Here is an 18,638-nt window from a genome sequence, read left to right on the forward strand (position 1 = left end):
AATTCTACAAACTTCTGGACCAACCCTCGTATACTAGTATAGTTAAATAGTGTTGAAACAATTATTGTTTATTGTTTATTTGAATCATTAAAATTGCAGTGAAATAATAATAGCATTTTTCCATGTACCTGAATGCTATTATTCTGGTGCTGTTACATGTAACTTTACATGTATATGATGCAATGTGTAGTATTTGTAACTAATTAAGTCATAGAAATAAATGGAGAATACGAATGTTGTTCACACTGGTCAGTATTTCAGGACAATAACTGTGAAAAAAAATTAAACAAGATCCCCATGAGTCACATCGGTCACCTGAGTACTGTGGCGAGGGGAAAAAGCAAAAAATCAATCCAGTTTTGAAAAGCTTAAATTCATAATTAATCCCTAGCTTTCGCTAAAAGAGTGAATAATTTGAATTAACTTGAATCTACATCAACCTAGGATGCTTACATATTTGTTGACTTGCTGAGGCCTTTTCCCTATATGTTTGAACTTTCATTCGGCTCTACCCTAACCCAGAGATTCATGACTTGAAAAAAATGAATCTTCACTATCTGAGGATGTTTGCATATACACACATGTAAATTTAACCAATCGTGTTGTTCTTGAGAAAAATTATTTTTTAAAGATTTCTCCTATATATATTTTTATGCAAAACTTTGATCGTCCATCGTGGCCCCGTCTACCCCCGGGGACCAAGGTTTGAACAAACGCGAATGTACACTATTTGAGGATGCTTCAATAAGAATTTGAATAATCGTGGCTTTGTTGTTCTTGAGAAGATGATTTTTAGCTCTACTGGTCAGAGACCAGAAGAGCTTATGCGATAGTAATGCGTCCGGCGTCCGTCCGTCTGTCTGTCTGTAAACAATTTTTCAAAACGCTACTCCTCCTACAGTTTTAGTCTGATTTCAATATTACCTGGCACACAAGTAGACTACACTAAGATACATAGAATATTGCATCGGTTTTTAATTTCAATGAACGGTGTTGCCATGGTTACTAAAAATAGAATTTTCTGTGATATTCCTTAAAAACGCTACTCCTTCTACAGTATTGGGCTGATTTCAAAATTAATTGGCACACAAATAGACTACACTAAGATACATAGAATAGTGCATTGGTTTTTGATTTCGATGAATGGTATAACCATAGTTACTAAAAATAGAATTTTCTGTGGAATTCCTTTAAAACGCTACTCCTTGTACAATTTTAGTTTGATTTCAAAATAACTTGGCACACAAGTAGACTACACTAAGATACAAAGAATAGTGCATCGGTTTTTAATTTCGATGAACGGTGTTGCCATGGTTACTAAAAATAGAATTTTCTGCGAAATTCCTTTAAAACGCTACTCCTTCTACAGTATTGGTCTGATTTCAAAATTAATTGGCACACAAATAGACTACACTAAGATACATAGAATAGTGCAACGGTTTTTGATTTCGATGAACGGTGTTACCATGGTTACTAAAAATAGAATTTTCTGGGAAATTCCTTTAAAACGCTACTTCTTCTACAGTTTTAGTTTGATTTCAAAATAAGTTGGCACATAAGTAGACTACAGAAAGATGCATCCTTAGGTAGTGTAAATGCAAAATTTATAAAATAATTCAAAACAACAAAATTCATAAAATAGTGCATTGGTTTTTGATAAGTACAAACCAGTAGAGCTACAGTCTCGACAGAGACTTCTGGTTAAAGATGTTTCTTATATATTCCTTTGTAAAGCTTTGATCGTTCATTATGGCCCCACTCTACTCCCGGGGGTCACGATTTGATTAAATTTGCATTTACACTACCTAAGGATGCTTCGATATTAATATATAACCAATCATGGCTTTGTTAATCTTGAGAGTAAGATTAAAACCTCTACTATATAATTCTAAGTAAAACTTTGATCGTTCATTGTGGCCCCACCCTACCCCCGAGGGTCATGATTTGAACAAACGTAAATCTTCACTACCTGAAGAAACTTCCACATTAGTTTCATTTTATATAATTTTTTTCAACCCTTACCCTTCTCAGGAATCTTGGCCCTTCAATTTTACAATTTAAACTACCCTTTACCAAAGCATGCTTTGTTCCAAGTTTTTTTTTAAATTGGCACGGTGGTTCTTGAGAAGAAGTTTAAAAATGTGAAATGTTTACAGACAAACTGATGGACGACGGACTACGGATGAAAAGTGGCGGTATGTATAGAGTGATGGGTGTATGTGTCCATTTCTCAGTTCAATGCATTTGCCTAGGTCCGTCCGTGACATTTGAGGATAGCCAATGGAAATTTCTGAGAATTTGACATTATAATGCCTTTTGCACATTTTGAATTTGGTATGACAAGAATTGAAAAAAAAACAAAATTACTTTAATGTACAAGGTAAATGAAAAGGGGTGTGTTATTTCTCTTTTCATCCTCGGTGCCGTCGCTCTGTAGGTTCTGTGCGTTTCCCTCTATGTTCAATATTGTCTCCAAGGGAGCGTTCATTATTTTCAACAACACAAAAGGAATCGAACCTAGGTATAATCGAACTGTACCTATCTAAATCCTTTGTGGATATAATTGAACCTATCTTCAAATCAAGTTACCTATCTTTAAATCAATTATACCTTTCTTTTAATAAATTAGAGATACGTATGATTCAATTGAACCTATAATTAATAGATTTGAAATAAGTGTAATTCCATAAAAGAAAGATACAATTCATTTGTACCTATGTAGAATTATTCAGAGATAGGTATAATTATTTACACCTGTCTTCAATTCAATTGTACCCATCTTTAATTCAATTGTACCTATCTTTGATTCAATTGTACCCATCTTCAAATGAATTGAAGAGAGGTACAATTATTTGAAGTTATGTGCAATTATTTGAAGATAGGCACAAAGATTTGAATATATGTTAATTTGGATTTCCATAAATAATTAAGCTAAAATCAAATTATAAAAACAATCAAAACAAAACAATTTTCACTGCTTCTACATCTATTTTAATCCCAAAGTTTTACAGAGTAACAACAAACAACTGTATATATCTAAAGAAAAAAATCTTGATGAAGAAACGTCCGTTTTTTGTTTTTCTTTTTTACAATAGTCATATTGGTTAAAATCTCAGATTTTTTCCCCGAGGACTGTTCGATCCGATGTTAACTGTTCGGGACACACAAATCCTCCTTGCAGCAGTCATCTGGACATCCGGAAAAGCTGCTACCTTTAGAGTACGGGTCTTGTCCTACATAGTTTCCTCTGCAAAGAAAAGAAACCTCAATAACTATATTCGAAAAACGTTTCGATGAAAATTTTTAATCTCTGCATTGGAGTTTTATGGCACATTTCATTTTAATATTCTGACACATTTATTTTTAGTCTCTTTAATTTTTTTTCAGAGGAAATCGGAAATGGTTTTTATTAATCTTTCACGTCAAATATTATAGCGGTGGTGTTTCAAAAATGACTTTCAGTCTGCAAATCATGTAAACTTTATGAATGAGTCGTCGTTCAGCTGTCTTACCAAAATAAAAAAAATCCCTGTCTTTCGCAGTCCCTTTCAGGGCTTTATTGACACTGTATGATTTTTTTATTCTATACAAAAAACAATATTTAAATGTTGATTTAATTTTTCGTGGGACTCTATGTTACATGCGCACTTACCCTTCTCCATAATTGCAGACGTGGAAGTATACGTTGTTCCAGCCACTTAAGCCATCCATGGAGGAACAGAACTGTACAGCGCAGCCCAGGTACTCCGAGTTATACCACACAACCTGTTAATGTATAAGCAATTTTTTAATCTTTTAAAAATAGAACTAATATAAGGGAAATCTTGTTTGTGACTTTTCTGTAGTTCCTAACATTATACCTCAGTTTTATGACAGACTGTAGCTACATGTAGTTACGCAACGGTGAAACGAACCATAAGATGAGCAATGGCAATAATTGAAAATGGAACCTACTATAGGTTACTCTAACCTGTCGATGTACGTATTACATAATAATTATGTATTTATGTATTAGGCAACGTCTGTTAATTTTTCATATCAATACGTAGAATAATCTAACTTTTTAGAAGATTTTCGAGTGTTACGTATTTGGCTATGGTAAATATGTCATTGCAAGCTCTCACCTCGAGCTCCCCGTCCCCTCGCATTTCCTATTATCTATTGATATCGACCACATTAACGCACTTTGAAAGAATGTGTATGGCTTGCTCAATATTCTTCAAAATCTTAGGTATGATAAATATTTGAACCTTTTGCAGGCGCGTAGCTAGCATTGAAATGAAGTGTACGCAGAAAATGGTCGGGGGTCTGCATGGGGGCCACCCTGAGGCCCCCAGTGGGTCCAGGGCGAAGCCCTGGTGGGGGTCCAGGGGGCGAAGCCCCCTTTCAGCTCCTGGATTTTACGAAATGTTTCAGTCATTTTCCTTTAAAAGAAATCACGCTACATCTCGTTTCTCAAGCAAACACTTAGCTAAGTTATACGTCCATGGATACTTCAGGAAGAGAAGGATGATTTAATCAAATTAATTTACGAATATATTGGTATTAGAAAAAAAGTTTCCAAGTGTGACAAGATTAAACAGAGAAGTAATTTAATAAGTTATTATTGGAGTTAAATAAAGTATTTCAAAATATAAACGGGGGTGCGGGTCTTTATATATTCTGTTAGCTTAAACATGCAATGTGAGAGTACTTAAATTCTTTAAAATGGTACCATCAGTAAAAGAAGATATTCATAAATGATCTATATTTATATTAACTTTGTTCAATAATTTGAATTTTACCTTCTTTTTTTTGGTTTATCGATATTTATTCATCATTACTTTAACGGATATTCTTGTATAGTCATCCAAAACCCTTGTAACTTTTTCTTTAAATCAATGTCACTTAGATCGCTTTCCTTCATCAAATACATGTATTTGTCCGGATAATCAGGATTACGCGGATTAACAGTTGAAAATTTTGATTCAACAATATTTTCTTACTCAAGAATTTTGGAATTCAATTTATAAAAGACTGGATTATAACGATATTCTGAACAAAATTTGAATAGAAACAATAAGACGTAAAATAACTTGAAAGACAGATAGTGCCTCTTTTTCTCCGAATAAATGTCTCTCTTTCTTTTTTATTTTTTTATTTTTTTTTTTTTTTTTTGAAAATGATGTGTACGCACTTGCGTACTTGCGTATAGGCAGCTACGCGCCTGTTTTGGATAACTTTTCGGTGATAAGATCATTTCTGGATGTGAAAGTGAGCGTGTTTGATTTTTCATACTTTGAAAATTCTTTCTGTCTTAAATGTTTTACTGTTCTTCATTTTTTCCAGTTTGCATGCATTTAATGTAAACTAAAATTTATAGAAAGTTTTCAACGTCACACCAGTTATATTTTGGGTGTAGCATAGGCAACAGTACAGGGGGGAGGGGGGTTAGTCACACAAATTTTTGCAAATATACATAATATAGGAATTATAATTTGGGGCTTATCTGGGGTTTTGGGGGGTGTTACACTTTAAATTTGATATTTAAGTAAAAAAGAGTTGATCTGACAGACATTGTATATACTCATCTTCTACTTGTTATCGATGATGGTTAATCAATACATGTAAATTAATTACAACGTAGTTCGAAAGATATGACTATTACAAATTCATTCTCTCAATTACTAAAATCTAAGTTTAGCATTTTTGTTTGATACACATATTTTTTTCAAAGTGCGTAAAATGTCCACATGATTAAAATGCTGATGTACATTCTTAACGCACTTTGAAATTTTTTTTCAAAGTGCGTTGAGTGTCCCAATTTTAACGCACTTTAAAAACTTTTCAAAGTGCGTAATATTTCAAAGTGCGTTGCCACACCCGTCCCACCATGACGTGTACGTTTACAAATTTAAGCTGGAGTGGGGATATATGCCTAGAAACCTATCAGTAGTGAGAGAAGCTGGCTGTTATATACATGGGATCCAGGATTCCATTCCCCGATCCAATATTATATGGTTTTCAACATCCCCTCGCAATGGAATTGGAGGGAATAAAGTAACGCAATCATGTACTTCACTTGTTTGCATGCCTGTGTTTGTGCCAATAGTGGGTGAGTTACATGTAGATTTCTGTTCGAAACAGAAATGACAGTATTCGCTTGGGGATCCATGTCTCATGCAGTCTTGATGTACTGATATGTCATTTGCAATCTCTCACCAGAGGGCGCGCTCCACAAGCTTCACTTACGGATTTGGAGGGGAGCGTAAAACACCCTCTGGTGAGAGACTGGTGCCATTTGCGACCTTGTGATGCCCTGTATTCAATGTCATTCCTGCTTTCCATACTATGCATAAGTATTAGGAACGGGGGATACAAAATAAAAGAGAAGTATGATTTTTACCTGCGTGTAGTGGGTACAGATTCCAGAACTACAGGATCTTGTATCAAAGTCGTACTTGCTATTCTCGAGCCACCAATACTCCACTGAACGATGTATCTTTTTCTTAGCTGTAGAATGAAATTAAGGAAATCAACGATTATATGTGGTCGATCCTACTTCTAAATCGGACAAACTATATTTTTTTTACTTTGTCAATATGGCACGAATACGCCGTCGTACCTTTACAAAATACAATCATGTTAAAATTTGAGTTTAGATATATTGGCTATGCCCCCCCCCCCCCACACACACACACACACACTCAAAAAAAAAAACCCATAGAGGTTAAAAAGGTTATTTTAAAAGTCACCAATTAGACTAAGAATAAAAATTAAATAAAAACAGAATATAATTAAAAATAGAAGATACGATTAAGTTTCCAGAGAACAACAAATTTAAATTGGATTAACAATTATTTTAAAAGTAAATGCATTTATATTGTATGTGTTTATAATGAAAGAAGAATTTTTAAGGTATGTGAACCATATAGTACAAGTACACTACAGGTGAGTCAACTTTTTGTGGAAAAAAAGAAGAAATCATACAAACACATGTAAAATCTGAGAATTTTTCTTCTTACCCGAGTTGATGTACTTGTTCTCTCCGACATAATTGAATTTGTTCTGCGAGGAAGTCCGGGCGCCATTGTGAGCCCACTTACACTTGGCGGCGTAATCCGAGGCTACGGTGGCTAATTCATCGCTCCATTTCTACAAAAGATAAAGCGCATGTGTGACATACTGTTCGATAATTTCCAATAATAGGTGATTTTATGATATTCAGTGGCGTATTCAGAAATCTTAAAAAAGGGTAGGGGATCAAGGTAGGGGTCCTCAGCAACACCAACAAAACCATTGATTTATCAAATTTTGTGTATTGTTGGACACAAAACGGGGGAGGGGGGCAATTGGCCTCCTCTAAATTCACCAGTGATAGTAACCCCCCATCTGCAATGGATTAAACCCATTTGAGTCTTTTCTTCTGTCATGTGCATTGAAAAGATAATAAAAGAAATTAAGCAAGCGCGTAGGTTATGCAGGCTGTATGCGTTATACTTTTGTGCTTTAAGAATTCCTTTTTTGGTTTACTTGTTCGCGTACATCAAAGTTTACTTATAAAGATATTTAGCTGAACTTTTCATTCAGAGGGTGGGGTGCAGAAAAAAAGGGAGTGGGTAAATAGTCACTAAATACCATGTATCTGATGTTTCCGGCAGTGGGCGTGGTCTGCCTTCGGAACTCATTGTGGGCGTCCACGTACTCCTGCTTCTCGGAATCCGTCAGGGCGGACCTCTTCACGATCTCACGCTTGTTTTCCGTCGGCGGATGGGTTTCTTCATCCGTCATCTCGCCGCCATTTGACCTGTCTACTTTCTGTGGAAAGAAAAAAAAATAAGTTCTGTAATTTTTTTTTATAATCATGAGTGAGTTAAAATTAAGAAAAGAATTTCTGCCAAAATGTTGTTTTTTTTTTTTTTTTTTTTTTTGCAACTTCTTTTGATTTTTTTTTTTTAAATTTACATCCTTATCTTTACTACAAGAATATATTCTTTTTTCTCTAACGTATGGAATTGATAATTATGCATATGTGAATGTAGGTTTCAGGCAGTTTTTAAAATCATTAAAGACAAATAATTTTAAAAATATTCTAAAGAGAAAACAAACATCTATACACAACTTTACGATTTCATATGGATAACCTTTCAATTCTTTTACAGATTTTGTTCCCCGAGGCAAGGGCAATTTTGGATTAGATGAACAGATGAAAGTTGTTCTTTATAAAGTTAATTAATTAACTTTTGTACATGCACAAAACTGTCACAGACACCTGTTTTTGTAATAAAATTTTCAACCCATATTATTTTATGCAATGGTTAAAAAAGTATTACAGTAACAAATGATGCGATAACTGTTTACAGTTTCTTATACTACTGTCTCGCTGGGAAAGAATTCGTGTACATGTAACAGTTACTGCGAATTCAACCACGAAGTTTAACATGGGCACTAATATTTTACCACCACCACCAGCCCCCCATCCCCCCTTTCAAAAAATATTTAAATAAGTTCGGAAATTAACGGATCTTTCAATTCATTCTCAAACTACATTAAATTCTAATTTCTTTAAAATTCGACGGGGGTAATATATATAGTCAAAAAATCTCTTTTGAGTTCTACACTATTGTGTATCATGCACTCTTTCCAGACAAAAAATCAAGATTTCATTTCATTTCTAAATTCAGTATATGCCAGGTTTTATTTTAACCTTACCTTTTCTTCTTCTACCAGGTCACTCAGCAGTTCTCTAAAGACCATTTCATCACCCTAGGCGACTTCGATTCGTACCCGAGTACGTACTCGAGTTACTTGAGTTTCAATCGAACGACCATAGTTACTACTCAAAATACGTCATATGACCTTATAAACTATACCCAAGCTAACCCAGCCATACAGTAGGATTACTAGAGTTTCGATATGGCGGCGTCGAAAGAAAAACCCGCAACGTAGGAATTATTTTTTACTAAATATTATGTTTAGCATCGCTTATCCTTAAAAGCAAACTTCGAAACGCACTTTCTACATGAACGCTTTATAATTTATATGAATATGTGTTTATTTGATTAGATTTTTCAGGCTTACTGCTCGATAACAACAGAGACATAAATTCAAATTCGAAACCAAAAAAGTTCAGAGCTGAAAAAGAAAAACATTTCAACTGCAGCAAAAGCTATAGAAAAAATTAACTCAACAGATGATGTCAAATGTACCTATTCGACCGCCTTTTAAAACTCATAGAGGAAATTTATTTTATTTTCGCTACTCTTCAAACTCATATGAGTTCGCTTGAAAACCACATGTTTGTGTATACATCCGGTCATGTGACGTCAACCAAGAGTTAATACTTATACTCGGGTATGAATCGAAGTCGCCTCCTGAGGCATGGCACATATAAAGTGTATGCTTAACACGATCAACAGTAGGAACTTCAACATTCTGACGAGATTCAGGTATTCTCTGCAAACACGATCGTGTCGGCTGCTGTTATAAATGTCGTAATTGGCCGAAAGGATAAAGAGTTAGACTTAATGTAACCGAAGGCCTGGAATTCAATGTGCGCGATTGAAACGAAGATGGCCGATAATATTATGGACGTGTCAGGTCAGATATCGGGGTGAAATCGTGCGTTTTATTGGGTGGGAACTCGCTTTTCATTGGGTAGCGAATGTCACGTACTTTTTAGGGTATACATGTACTAAGTGAACAGAAAAAAAATAAACGAGGAAAATGTTCATGGTTGAACAAATGAGAAAATGGAGTCGAAAAATAAGTTTCATCCTAATTTTAGATCAATTTACGTAAATTAAATTTGCCGATAGTTTTAAACAAATATGAATTTTTTTCGACCAGCTTAAAAAAAACAACAAACAAACAAACAACAACAAAAACAAAAACAAAATTCAAAACACATTATTCTCTATACAAGTGTCTTATTCCGTTTAATTGAAAATTTGTTTTCTAAAAGATTAATATTTCATGTTCAATAATTCATGAGCTTGGAGACAGGGCTACCCACAGGCACCAAACTCACTTGAGTTTTTGAACCCCTATAGTATATACACTATAAGGAGTGAAAAATTCAAGCCAGTTTGGTGCCTGTGGAAGCACCTTACATTTACATTACAAGAAGGGTATACCTTTATTATGACGAATCATTTTAACTTGACTCACTGTTTGTTTGTTTATTTGTTTATTACTCTCAGACCAGATGAGGTACATGTATCATAAAATTTAATATTATTTTGCCGACGTATAGTATACAGTTATATGGATTATCTCTTTTATGCCTTTAGCCACCCCTTTCTCAATAATGAAATCAGATGTCCCTTTTCTAGTTTGTAATCTTTTCAATTAATTTATTCATTTATTTATCTACTGGCTTGTCAAGGACTTCCCTTTACAAATGAGAGCAGAGTTTTACATGTTACTATTTAATTTATTTTATAAAAAACCTTATTTATAACTTATTTAAGAAATTCGCAAAATAAACTGATTAGAGAATTATTACTGTAACGTTTCTTTCCCTCTCGCATGTGACTAGATACATGTACGACAGCTAACTGCTTAGTGCCATCTGTTCACTACTTACTGCAGACTGCTCATTGCTTACTGCAAACTGACACTGCTCAAAGATGATATTGTCTGTTTTGTTAAAATTTTTAATGCCCATACTAAGTAAAGACGAGATCACCCGTGGGTTTCCGACGATGACTGCAGACTGCTCATTGCTTACTGCAAACTGACACTGCTCAAAGATGATATTGTCTGTTTTGTTAAAATTTTTAATACCCATACTTTGATCAAACCTTATGATAGAGTAAAATGATAACGCAAATTGGCGGATCCAGGATTTTTTTTTCACAGTGGAGGAAAGGAATGAATAAATAGGAAGAAAGAGTATTCCCTTTAGATACAATATATCTAGGAACAAGGTACAGTTACTGTTTAAAGTTTGTCAATGGTCGAGGGGATTTTCGCTTTGCAATCGAAATGTCCCCGACTTGAATCCCTATTGAGCCTTTTTTATCAATTACTTTATTATAGAATTTAGCATCTGAAATGAAGTTCTGACGCATGACGTGTACAAACTACTGCAATATATTAATTATTGTGTACATATATTTTATTATAAAAGAATCTTTATATCCATATTGGATATTTTTGTTTTCTTCAGTGCAAAATTTAATAAATCTGCAAACCTTGTAGTTTTCACCATTGAAACTGTCAGGATGGAAAGACCTTTCATGTATTTATTAATATTTTTCACATTTATAATGTTGATTTGCAGATTTTTTAGACAACAGAAATAGAGGGTACTTGATTCGATACAAACTGTAAACTTGATACGAAACTAAGAAAACAGAGGCGAGGTTGTCGCAGTTGGCATCTCTGGGCCTGTATAACACAAGTGTTTGTGGAAACGACCCTCCTTTTACGATGCACTGACTTCTATGATTTTTTTAAATAATAAATTTAATATAATTTACTTTATTTTATTATCTCTTACATGTACATGTACTATACCTTCCTGGTAAAAATTCTACCTTAAAATTCGACACACTTCCTCTCTTAATTTGTTAATTTGGGGTGTTAAGTTCGTTCCATGATAAAATATTTTCAAAAATTTCAAAGAAGTGCGTAATTAACGAGATTAATTTTGAAGTCTTACTAAATCAATAGAGTGTGCTTTAGATTTATAGCAATTCATTCCTAGCAGGTATATAGTTATAGGTTTTTTTCCATATGAAAATAAATATGACATCTTTAAAGCACCCGAATGACAGAATTGCTGGTAATTTTGAGTGAAAATATAGGATAAATTACTTTTTTTTTCTTCATAGCTTATTTTGCATCAGACAAACTGATGAGCATAGCAGATATAAGAATATAATTTCTTTTATTTTTAAAGGTATATCATTTTGAAATTTTTAACTGATTGATAATTTTTGCATAGTATTTGAAAGGATGCTCTGACCTGTGTGCTTAATATACTGGCCACAAATATGCGTCATCCCTAATTTTTATACACAAACATCCTCTGTTTTAATACCTGTCCTTCCCTTATTGATTCAACAAAAGACAGTTAAAACTTTAACAGTAGCAAGAATGGACTCTGTAAACATGAAATATCACAAATTGTAAATATTTCTCCATGTATTCCTTGTATTGTCTCCTTTTATTTCGAAAATAAAAGAAGTTTGAAAATGAACTTTCTTAACACCCTTTATTATTTATGGGGGTAATGAATATGATTCATAAGCTTAGCCACCTTTTTTGCAAAAAAAGACATAATGTAGAGATTGAACATTGGGGCGTAGGTTAATCCCCCACTTTTAACAGGCACGTTGTGCACAGTTTAGGTCAAAAAGGGGTAAGTGGAAGTGTATGGGAAACATTTGGTATTAAAAGAAGTTTGATCCTCGATCCTATTAACACCCTACCCCCAATAGAATTTTCGGTCTTTGGACACATTTTCCCCTTTTTTTTCTTTTTGAGTGTCAAGTTTTTTTTGGTAGGTTTGAATATATATTTTTTTCTTTACACTTAGCCCCCCCCCCCCCAATTTCAATTTGCTTCTGACGGCAATGTCATTAGAATTTGCATGTGCTTCAGCTTTTAAGGTGTTTTCTTATGGCCAGAAACATGCACGCCAACGATAAAAGGAATTAAAATCATTTGGTAACATGTCCACTATCGATATGTCTTTTGAATTAGACTTTTAATTTAGTTTCATTAAATTTCTCTGTCATGTCATATAATTAAATTACAGTAAAATAGAATTCACAACCTATACGTGAATAATCAGGTTGTTTGATATAAGGTACAAAGTCTTTTTAATTATGTTCCCCAAACGAAGTTGGGGAACATATTGTTTTTACTCTGTTTCTTATTATTATTATTAAGGTCTTCCGTTTCAGACGGAAGACCTTATAGTGATTCTACTGTTTCTTTTTATTATTATTATTATTATTTTTTTTTCCCCTTTTGTAATTTCTTTTTTTGACGATTTCTCAGAGATGACTGGACAGATTCTCATGAAATTTTCAGGGATGATAGAGAGTGAAAATATCTTACAATTGTAGTTTTCAGTTTTTCAAAACTGACTTCCGGTCGTCAAATATGTCCGATTTCCGTTTTTCCAAAAGTGATCATGTCCGGAAGATATCTCAGGAACGATAACAGATTAAGACATAAAACTTTCAGGAATAATAGATCATGAAAAGTAGATTTGTGCAATCCGTTTAAATCCGTCCTCCGTCACTTCCGGTCGTCACAGGAAGTGATCTAAGAAATCAAAAATTTCAACTTTTTCTTTGATGAAATTTGTTTGCATCAGATTATAGTATCTTATTTGTACTTTCGAAATATGTCGGTCCCACCGGAAACAAAAACGACAACTTCCGGTTATAAGAGAAAAACTGCATATTTTCAGTATTTTTCTTTCCCATAAATATTTTTTATGGATGAAGTATTTTTAATCATTTTTGGATATGTTATTCAGACTGCAAATGTCTACAGTAACGTCAAATATTTTTGTAAAATTCACTTCTGGTCGCGTGGTTTCCTGTCCTCAAAATGAGAAGTTATCATAGCTAGATCTCGAAAACGGTAAGAGATTAAGAAACAAAACTTATAGGAGTAATAGATCTTGATGAGTAGGCAAAATCAGTCGTGCTAAGATCGTCCGCCGTCACTTCCGGTCGTCACAGGAAGTGATCCAAAAAATCAAAATTTTCAACTTTTCGTTTATGAAACTGTTTTTGCAACACATTATAGCATCTTATTTGTAGTTTTAAAATGTTTCAGAACCACCGGAAACAAAAAACGACAACTTCCGGTTAAAGAGAAAACTACATAATTTGAGTAATTTTCGTTCCTATGAATATTTCTTATTGATAAAGTATTTGTCATGATTTTTAGATATGTTATTCAGACTGTACGTGTCTACAATAACCTCAAATATCTTTGTAAAATTCACTTCCGGTCGCGTGATTTCTTGTCCTCAAAATGATAAGTTATCATTGCTAGATCTCGTAAACGGTAAGAGATTAAGACACCAAACTAATAGGAGTGATAGATCTTGATGAGGAGGCAAATCCATTTTGGTGAACATTTTACGCCATCACTTCCGGTTGTCACAGGAAGTGAACAAATAAGTAAAAAAAATAAACTTTTCTTATGGAATCTTTCTTAGCAAGACATTATATCAACTTATCTGTAGTTTTTAAATATGTCAGTCCCATTGGAAATAAAAACGACAACTTCCGGTTATGAAAGAAAAACTGCATAAATTTAGTATCATACTATCTCATATTTTTTTTAAAAAAAGAGCAGTTGAAATGATTTTATGACATGTTATTCAGACTGAAATGTCTAGAGTTACCTCAAATATCTTTTCAAAAATTTACTTCCGGTCACGTGATTTCTTGCCCTCAAAATTAGAAGATAATATAACAATATCTTTTAAACTGTAACAGATCGAGACACTAAACTTATATGAATAATAAACCATGAAGATTGGCCAACAAATATAGGGTAAAATGCGTCCGCCGTAACTTCCGGTCATCACCGAAAGTAATAATAAAATTGAAAATGATTTTTGTACATGTTATTAAGACTATAATTGTCTAAAATAAAGTAAAGAAACTTAGTAAATTATACCTTCGGCCATTTGTTTTCTTGAAATCATTTTAAATATTATGTGCCTTTTTTTAACGTAGATAAAAGCTCATTCATGCAGATAAATAGAGGAGAACGGAAGACCTTCTTTGTTGCTGTAGCAACAAGAGTTTCTAGTTCTTATTATTATTATTATTTTTCTTCTTGGGAAAATTTTGTCCGCGAGTGATCTTGTAAACTACACATCCGACTTAGGTGAAACCTTTTTAGGGTAAGTAGGCATGTTATGTAGATTTGCGGAATCAAGGTCATTTTGCGCGCACGTGCTTGCAAGAGCGCGCACGTGCAAAACTTAAAATGACCAATATATTTAATTGATATAACCGTAACTTCTCTATTTTGTGACGAAATGTTTTGAAACTTATAATGTAAGGATATATTAGTAATATGCACAAGATGACATGGTCAAAATAGCAAGATCGCACGCGCATGCACGTGTGCTTCGCTCTGATTGGCTGAAACTAAAGTCTCAATATCTTTTTTGTTTATTGATAAAATCATTTGAAATTTTGAACATAGTCATACATTTGGGAGATCTACAGCCTGTAATATAAGATTTTTCATGAAAGCATGTGCATTCACACGTAGATAAGAGCTCGCACGTGCAACACGAGAAATGTACAATATAATTGATACAGACGTAACTATTAAAATTATCGATGAAATGCTTTGAAACTCATTTTATATGTATATATAAGTAGTATGCACAAGATGACATGGTCAAAATAGCAAGATCGCACGCGCATGCACGTGTGCTTCGCTCTGATTGGCTGAAACTAAAGTCTCTATATCTTTCTTGTTTCTTGGCATAATCCTTTGAAATTTCGAACATAGACCTACATTATGAAGATCTACAGCATGATTTATAAGAATTTTCATGAAAGCATGCGCATGACCGCGTCCTGAAATCTGATTGGCTGAAACTTTAAATGGCTAAATCTACTTTGTTTTTTGACGAAATGCTTTGAAATTTAAAACATTGTCATGCATTAGGACATCCTACAATATGATATAGAAAAAAAATCATGAAATCACGCGCATGCACGTGTGCTGCAATCTGATTGGCTTAAACTTGAAATGGCTATAACTCCCTTGTTTTTCAACCAAACAGGATGGGATTTAGAATATAGATAGATGTAAGGGACTCCTACAAGAAGGTATGGTCATCATGCACGTGCACGCACGTGCATGCATTTGGAACGAGTGAAATGAAAAATACACTTGAAAGAGTTATTTTTCATACTTTTGGACTGAATGCTTTAATATATTGTATATTAAAATATGTAGATAGTGTAGACAAGATGATATGATCATAACGGACATGCATTCACATGCGCACGGGTGCAATGCTAAAATCAGAATATTATTGGTATCCTTCTGAGAAAACGTTGTTAAAGTCAAAATGCACAGAGTTTGTCTTATTTAATGAAGCTTACAGGGAATATGGCACCAAAAAGGAGTTGGGGAGCGTTTGGGGAACATCTGTAACGGTCTCCGTTACAATTAGCACTAGTTATGATTATTATAAGCTGCATAACAATTTTAAACTGAAAATCTTACTTACACATACTCTGTTTAAAAGGGAATAGGTAGCGCCCATGGCACTTTTAGTGGTTCAATTGCTCTGTTCTTAGCTTAAACGTTTTGTATGCGTTGCAAATTTCTATGGTTTAGTTCGTGATTATAAATGAACAGGTATTTTTCTTTGGAAAATTTATTTTTCAAGAATGTTCCAAATCATAATTAGTAATTATTGGTTGTGATTTAATTTGAACCTAACTTACAAGTACCGTATATTTTGGCGAAAATAGAAATGGCAGACTTAAAACACTTTTACTTTTTAATAATGTTTTCGTATATAAAATTTTTTACGACCTAAACGAAGCGAAATGTTGTATAACAGCAGAAAAAATAGAATTTAAAGAAAAGAGAGGACAAGAAAGAAAAAGAGAGTGGTGTGAGAGAAGGGGAGTGGGGATAATGGTATTGGGAGAGGGAGTGGGGAGAGAGTTTAGAGAGTGGGGAGAGAGAGTAGGGAGAGAGAGTAGGGAGTGGGGAGAGAGAGTAGGGAGAGAGAAGGACGGGAGAGAGAAGGAGAAAGGGGGAGGGAAAGAGGAAGGGAAAAGAGGGTCAGGAGGGAGAGAGGATGGGGGAATAAAGGTGGTAGAGAGAGCGGGAGAGGAGAGAGGGAGAAACTGAGGAGAGAGTGGGAGTTGGAAGAGTAGTCTAGGGTAAGAGTGGAAGATGAGAGACGGAAAGGCACCTAACTTTACTTATTTTTCTTTTTGTAGATTTAATAACTACTAATACATGTATTAGAATACCGCTGTGTTATAAAAAGTACCAAACGACTTTCATAACAATAAATAATACTTAGTAAAATAAAAAAAAACGGAGTGGGACACTGAGAGGATTGAGAAAGGCCCCAAGGACTTATAATTGTATAAAAATTCGTTGCAAAAACTCAAACTCTTCTTGAGATATCACACGGAAACAAAAGTGTTACACATAGACGGAATGAGAATGTCTTCATATTAATACAGCATACGACTTTGCTGGTTTTTTTCCTATCTATTAATTCGTAATATTTTTAATTTACTTCCCCATTTTTTCTCTCCTTACCCCAATGGGCCAGAATTTGAACAAATTTTAATCTTCAATACATGAGGATGCTTACATGTCGTTATGACTAAACATAGCTCCACTGTTCTTGGGATTTTTCCCTATATTTTTCTAATTAAATCTTTGATCCACCATTGTGACCCCATCCTACCCTTGGGGGTTATGATTTGAACAAATTTAATTCTACACTTCCTGAAAATGCTTCCATATAAATACTAGTATCGCTAATCATGGCTTTGTTATTCTTGAGAAGATTTGTTTTAATAAATTCTTATGTAAACCTTGAATCCCCCATTGTGGCCCCACCCTACCCCGGGGGTTATTATTTGATCAAATTAAAATCTACACTACCTGAGGATGATTCCATATAAATACCACTAATCATGGCTTTGAAGTACTTGAGAAGATTTTAAAAGATGTTTCATATATATTCCTACGTAAAACTTTGCTTGGCCATAGTGGCCCCACCCAACCCACGGGGATCATGATTTGAACAAACTTGAATTTACACTACCTGAGGATGCTTCCACATGAGTTTCATTTTTTCTGGCCTACATGTAGTACTTAGTTCTTGAGAAGATTTTTTACAGATTTTTCCTATATACTCCTACGTAAAGCTTTGATCGGCCATTGTGGCCCCACCCTACCCCTAAGGGTCATGATTTGAACAAACTTGAATCTACACAACCTGAGGATGATTCCACATGAGTTTCATCTTTCCTGGCCTGAGTGGTTCTTGAGAAGATTTTTTTTAAATGCCATTAATTTTTCACTTCATAATTATCTCCCCTTGGAAGAGGGCATGGCCCTTCATTTAAAGAAACTTGAATCCCCTTTGCCTAAGGACCCTTTATGGCAAGTTTGGTTGAAATTGGCCCAGTGGTTCTTGAGAAGTTGGAAATGTGAAAAGTTTAAGACGACAGACAACGGACAAATTTTGATCAGAAAACCTCACTTGAGCCTTTCGCTCAGGTGAGCTAAAACAACAAAAAGAACAAAGAAAGAACCTAATATCATTTTGAACTTTCTTGTTGGATTTCTTAAAAATTGAACACCCATCTCTTCTGGATTTTTTTCCAACCTTGAACTTTCAAAGATTACATTTTATTCTATCAAAAAAAATTCCTTTCTTAATTCTGCACATTTTCCTTAATGTTTTACGCTGATCGTTAGTATGAAATATTGTTAAATTTTCTTGAAAAAAAGAATTGTAGACGTCTCGAAAATCTCGCTTTTTACAATCCCAACTTCTTTTCACTCATGTTATCAAGAACTTTAACAGAATTTTAAACAGTCTTTTAATGATGTTTTGAAACAAACATGAGTAAATTTTTATTGATGCTTTGAAACAAACATAA

At 34.0% G+C, this 18,638-nt stretch overlaps 1 protein-coding gene across 1 annotated transcript; it reads right to left on the reverse strand.

The window, feature by feature from the left end:
- Positions 1-3,088: 3,088 nt before the first annotated feature.
- On the reverse strand, positions 3,089-8,753 carry LOC134264291 (glioma pathogenesis-related protein 1-like). Its single transcript, XM_062746592.1, has 6 exons — positions 8,692-8,753; positions 7,618-7,797; positions 7,005-7,134; positions 6,386-6,492; positions 3,653-3,765; positions 3,089-3,247 (listed from the first exon to the last, which is right to left on the reverse strand). Exons 1-6 carry the CDS (start codon positions 8,734-8,736, stop codon positions 3,148-3,150), a joined length of 675 nt encoding a protein of 224 aa, XP_062602576.1. The 5' UTR covers positions 8,737-8,753; the 3' UTR covers positions 3,089-3,147.
- Between the last annotated feature and the right edge of the window lie 9,885 nt (positions 8,754-18,638).

This window comes from Saccostrea cucullata, unplaced genomic scaffold (assembly GCF_032062105.1).
Source record: "Saccostrea cucullata isolate Sc308-1 unplaced genomic scaffold, CSIRO_AGI_Scuc_v1 ctg412, whole genome shotgun sequence".
Classification (NCBI taxonomy): Eukaryota; Metazoa; Mollusca; class Bivalvia; order Ostreida; family Ostreidae; genus Saccostrea; species Saccostrea cuccullata.

What these genes read in the sequence shown, in the direction of transcription:
- LOC134264291 (XM_062746592.1), bottom strand. Translation starts at nt 8,736, where the DNA reads ATGGTCTTTAGAGAACTGCTGAGTGACCTGGTAGAAGAAGAAAAG. An exon ending in ACCTGGTAGAAGAAGAAAAG is followed by an intron (nt 7,798 to 8,691) that starts GTAAGGTTAAAA and finishes TTCTTTCCACAG; the next exon opens with AAAGTAGACAGGTCAAATGG. An exon ending in GTCTGCAATTATGGAGAAGG is followed by an intron (nt 3,248 to 3,652) that starts GTAAGTGCGCAT and finishes TTTTCTTTGCAG; the next exon opens with AGGAAACTATGTAGGACAAG.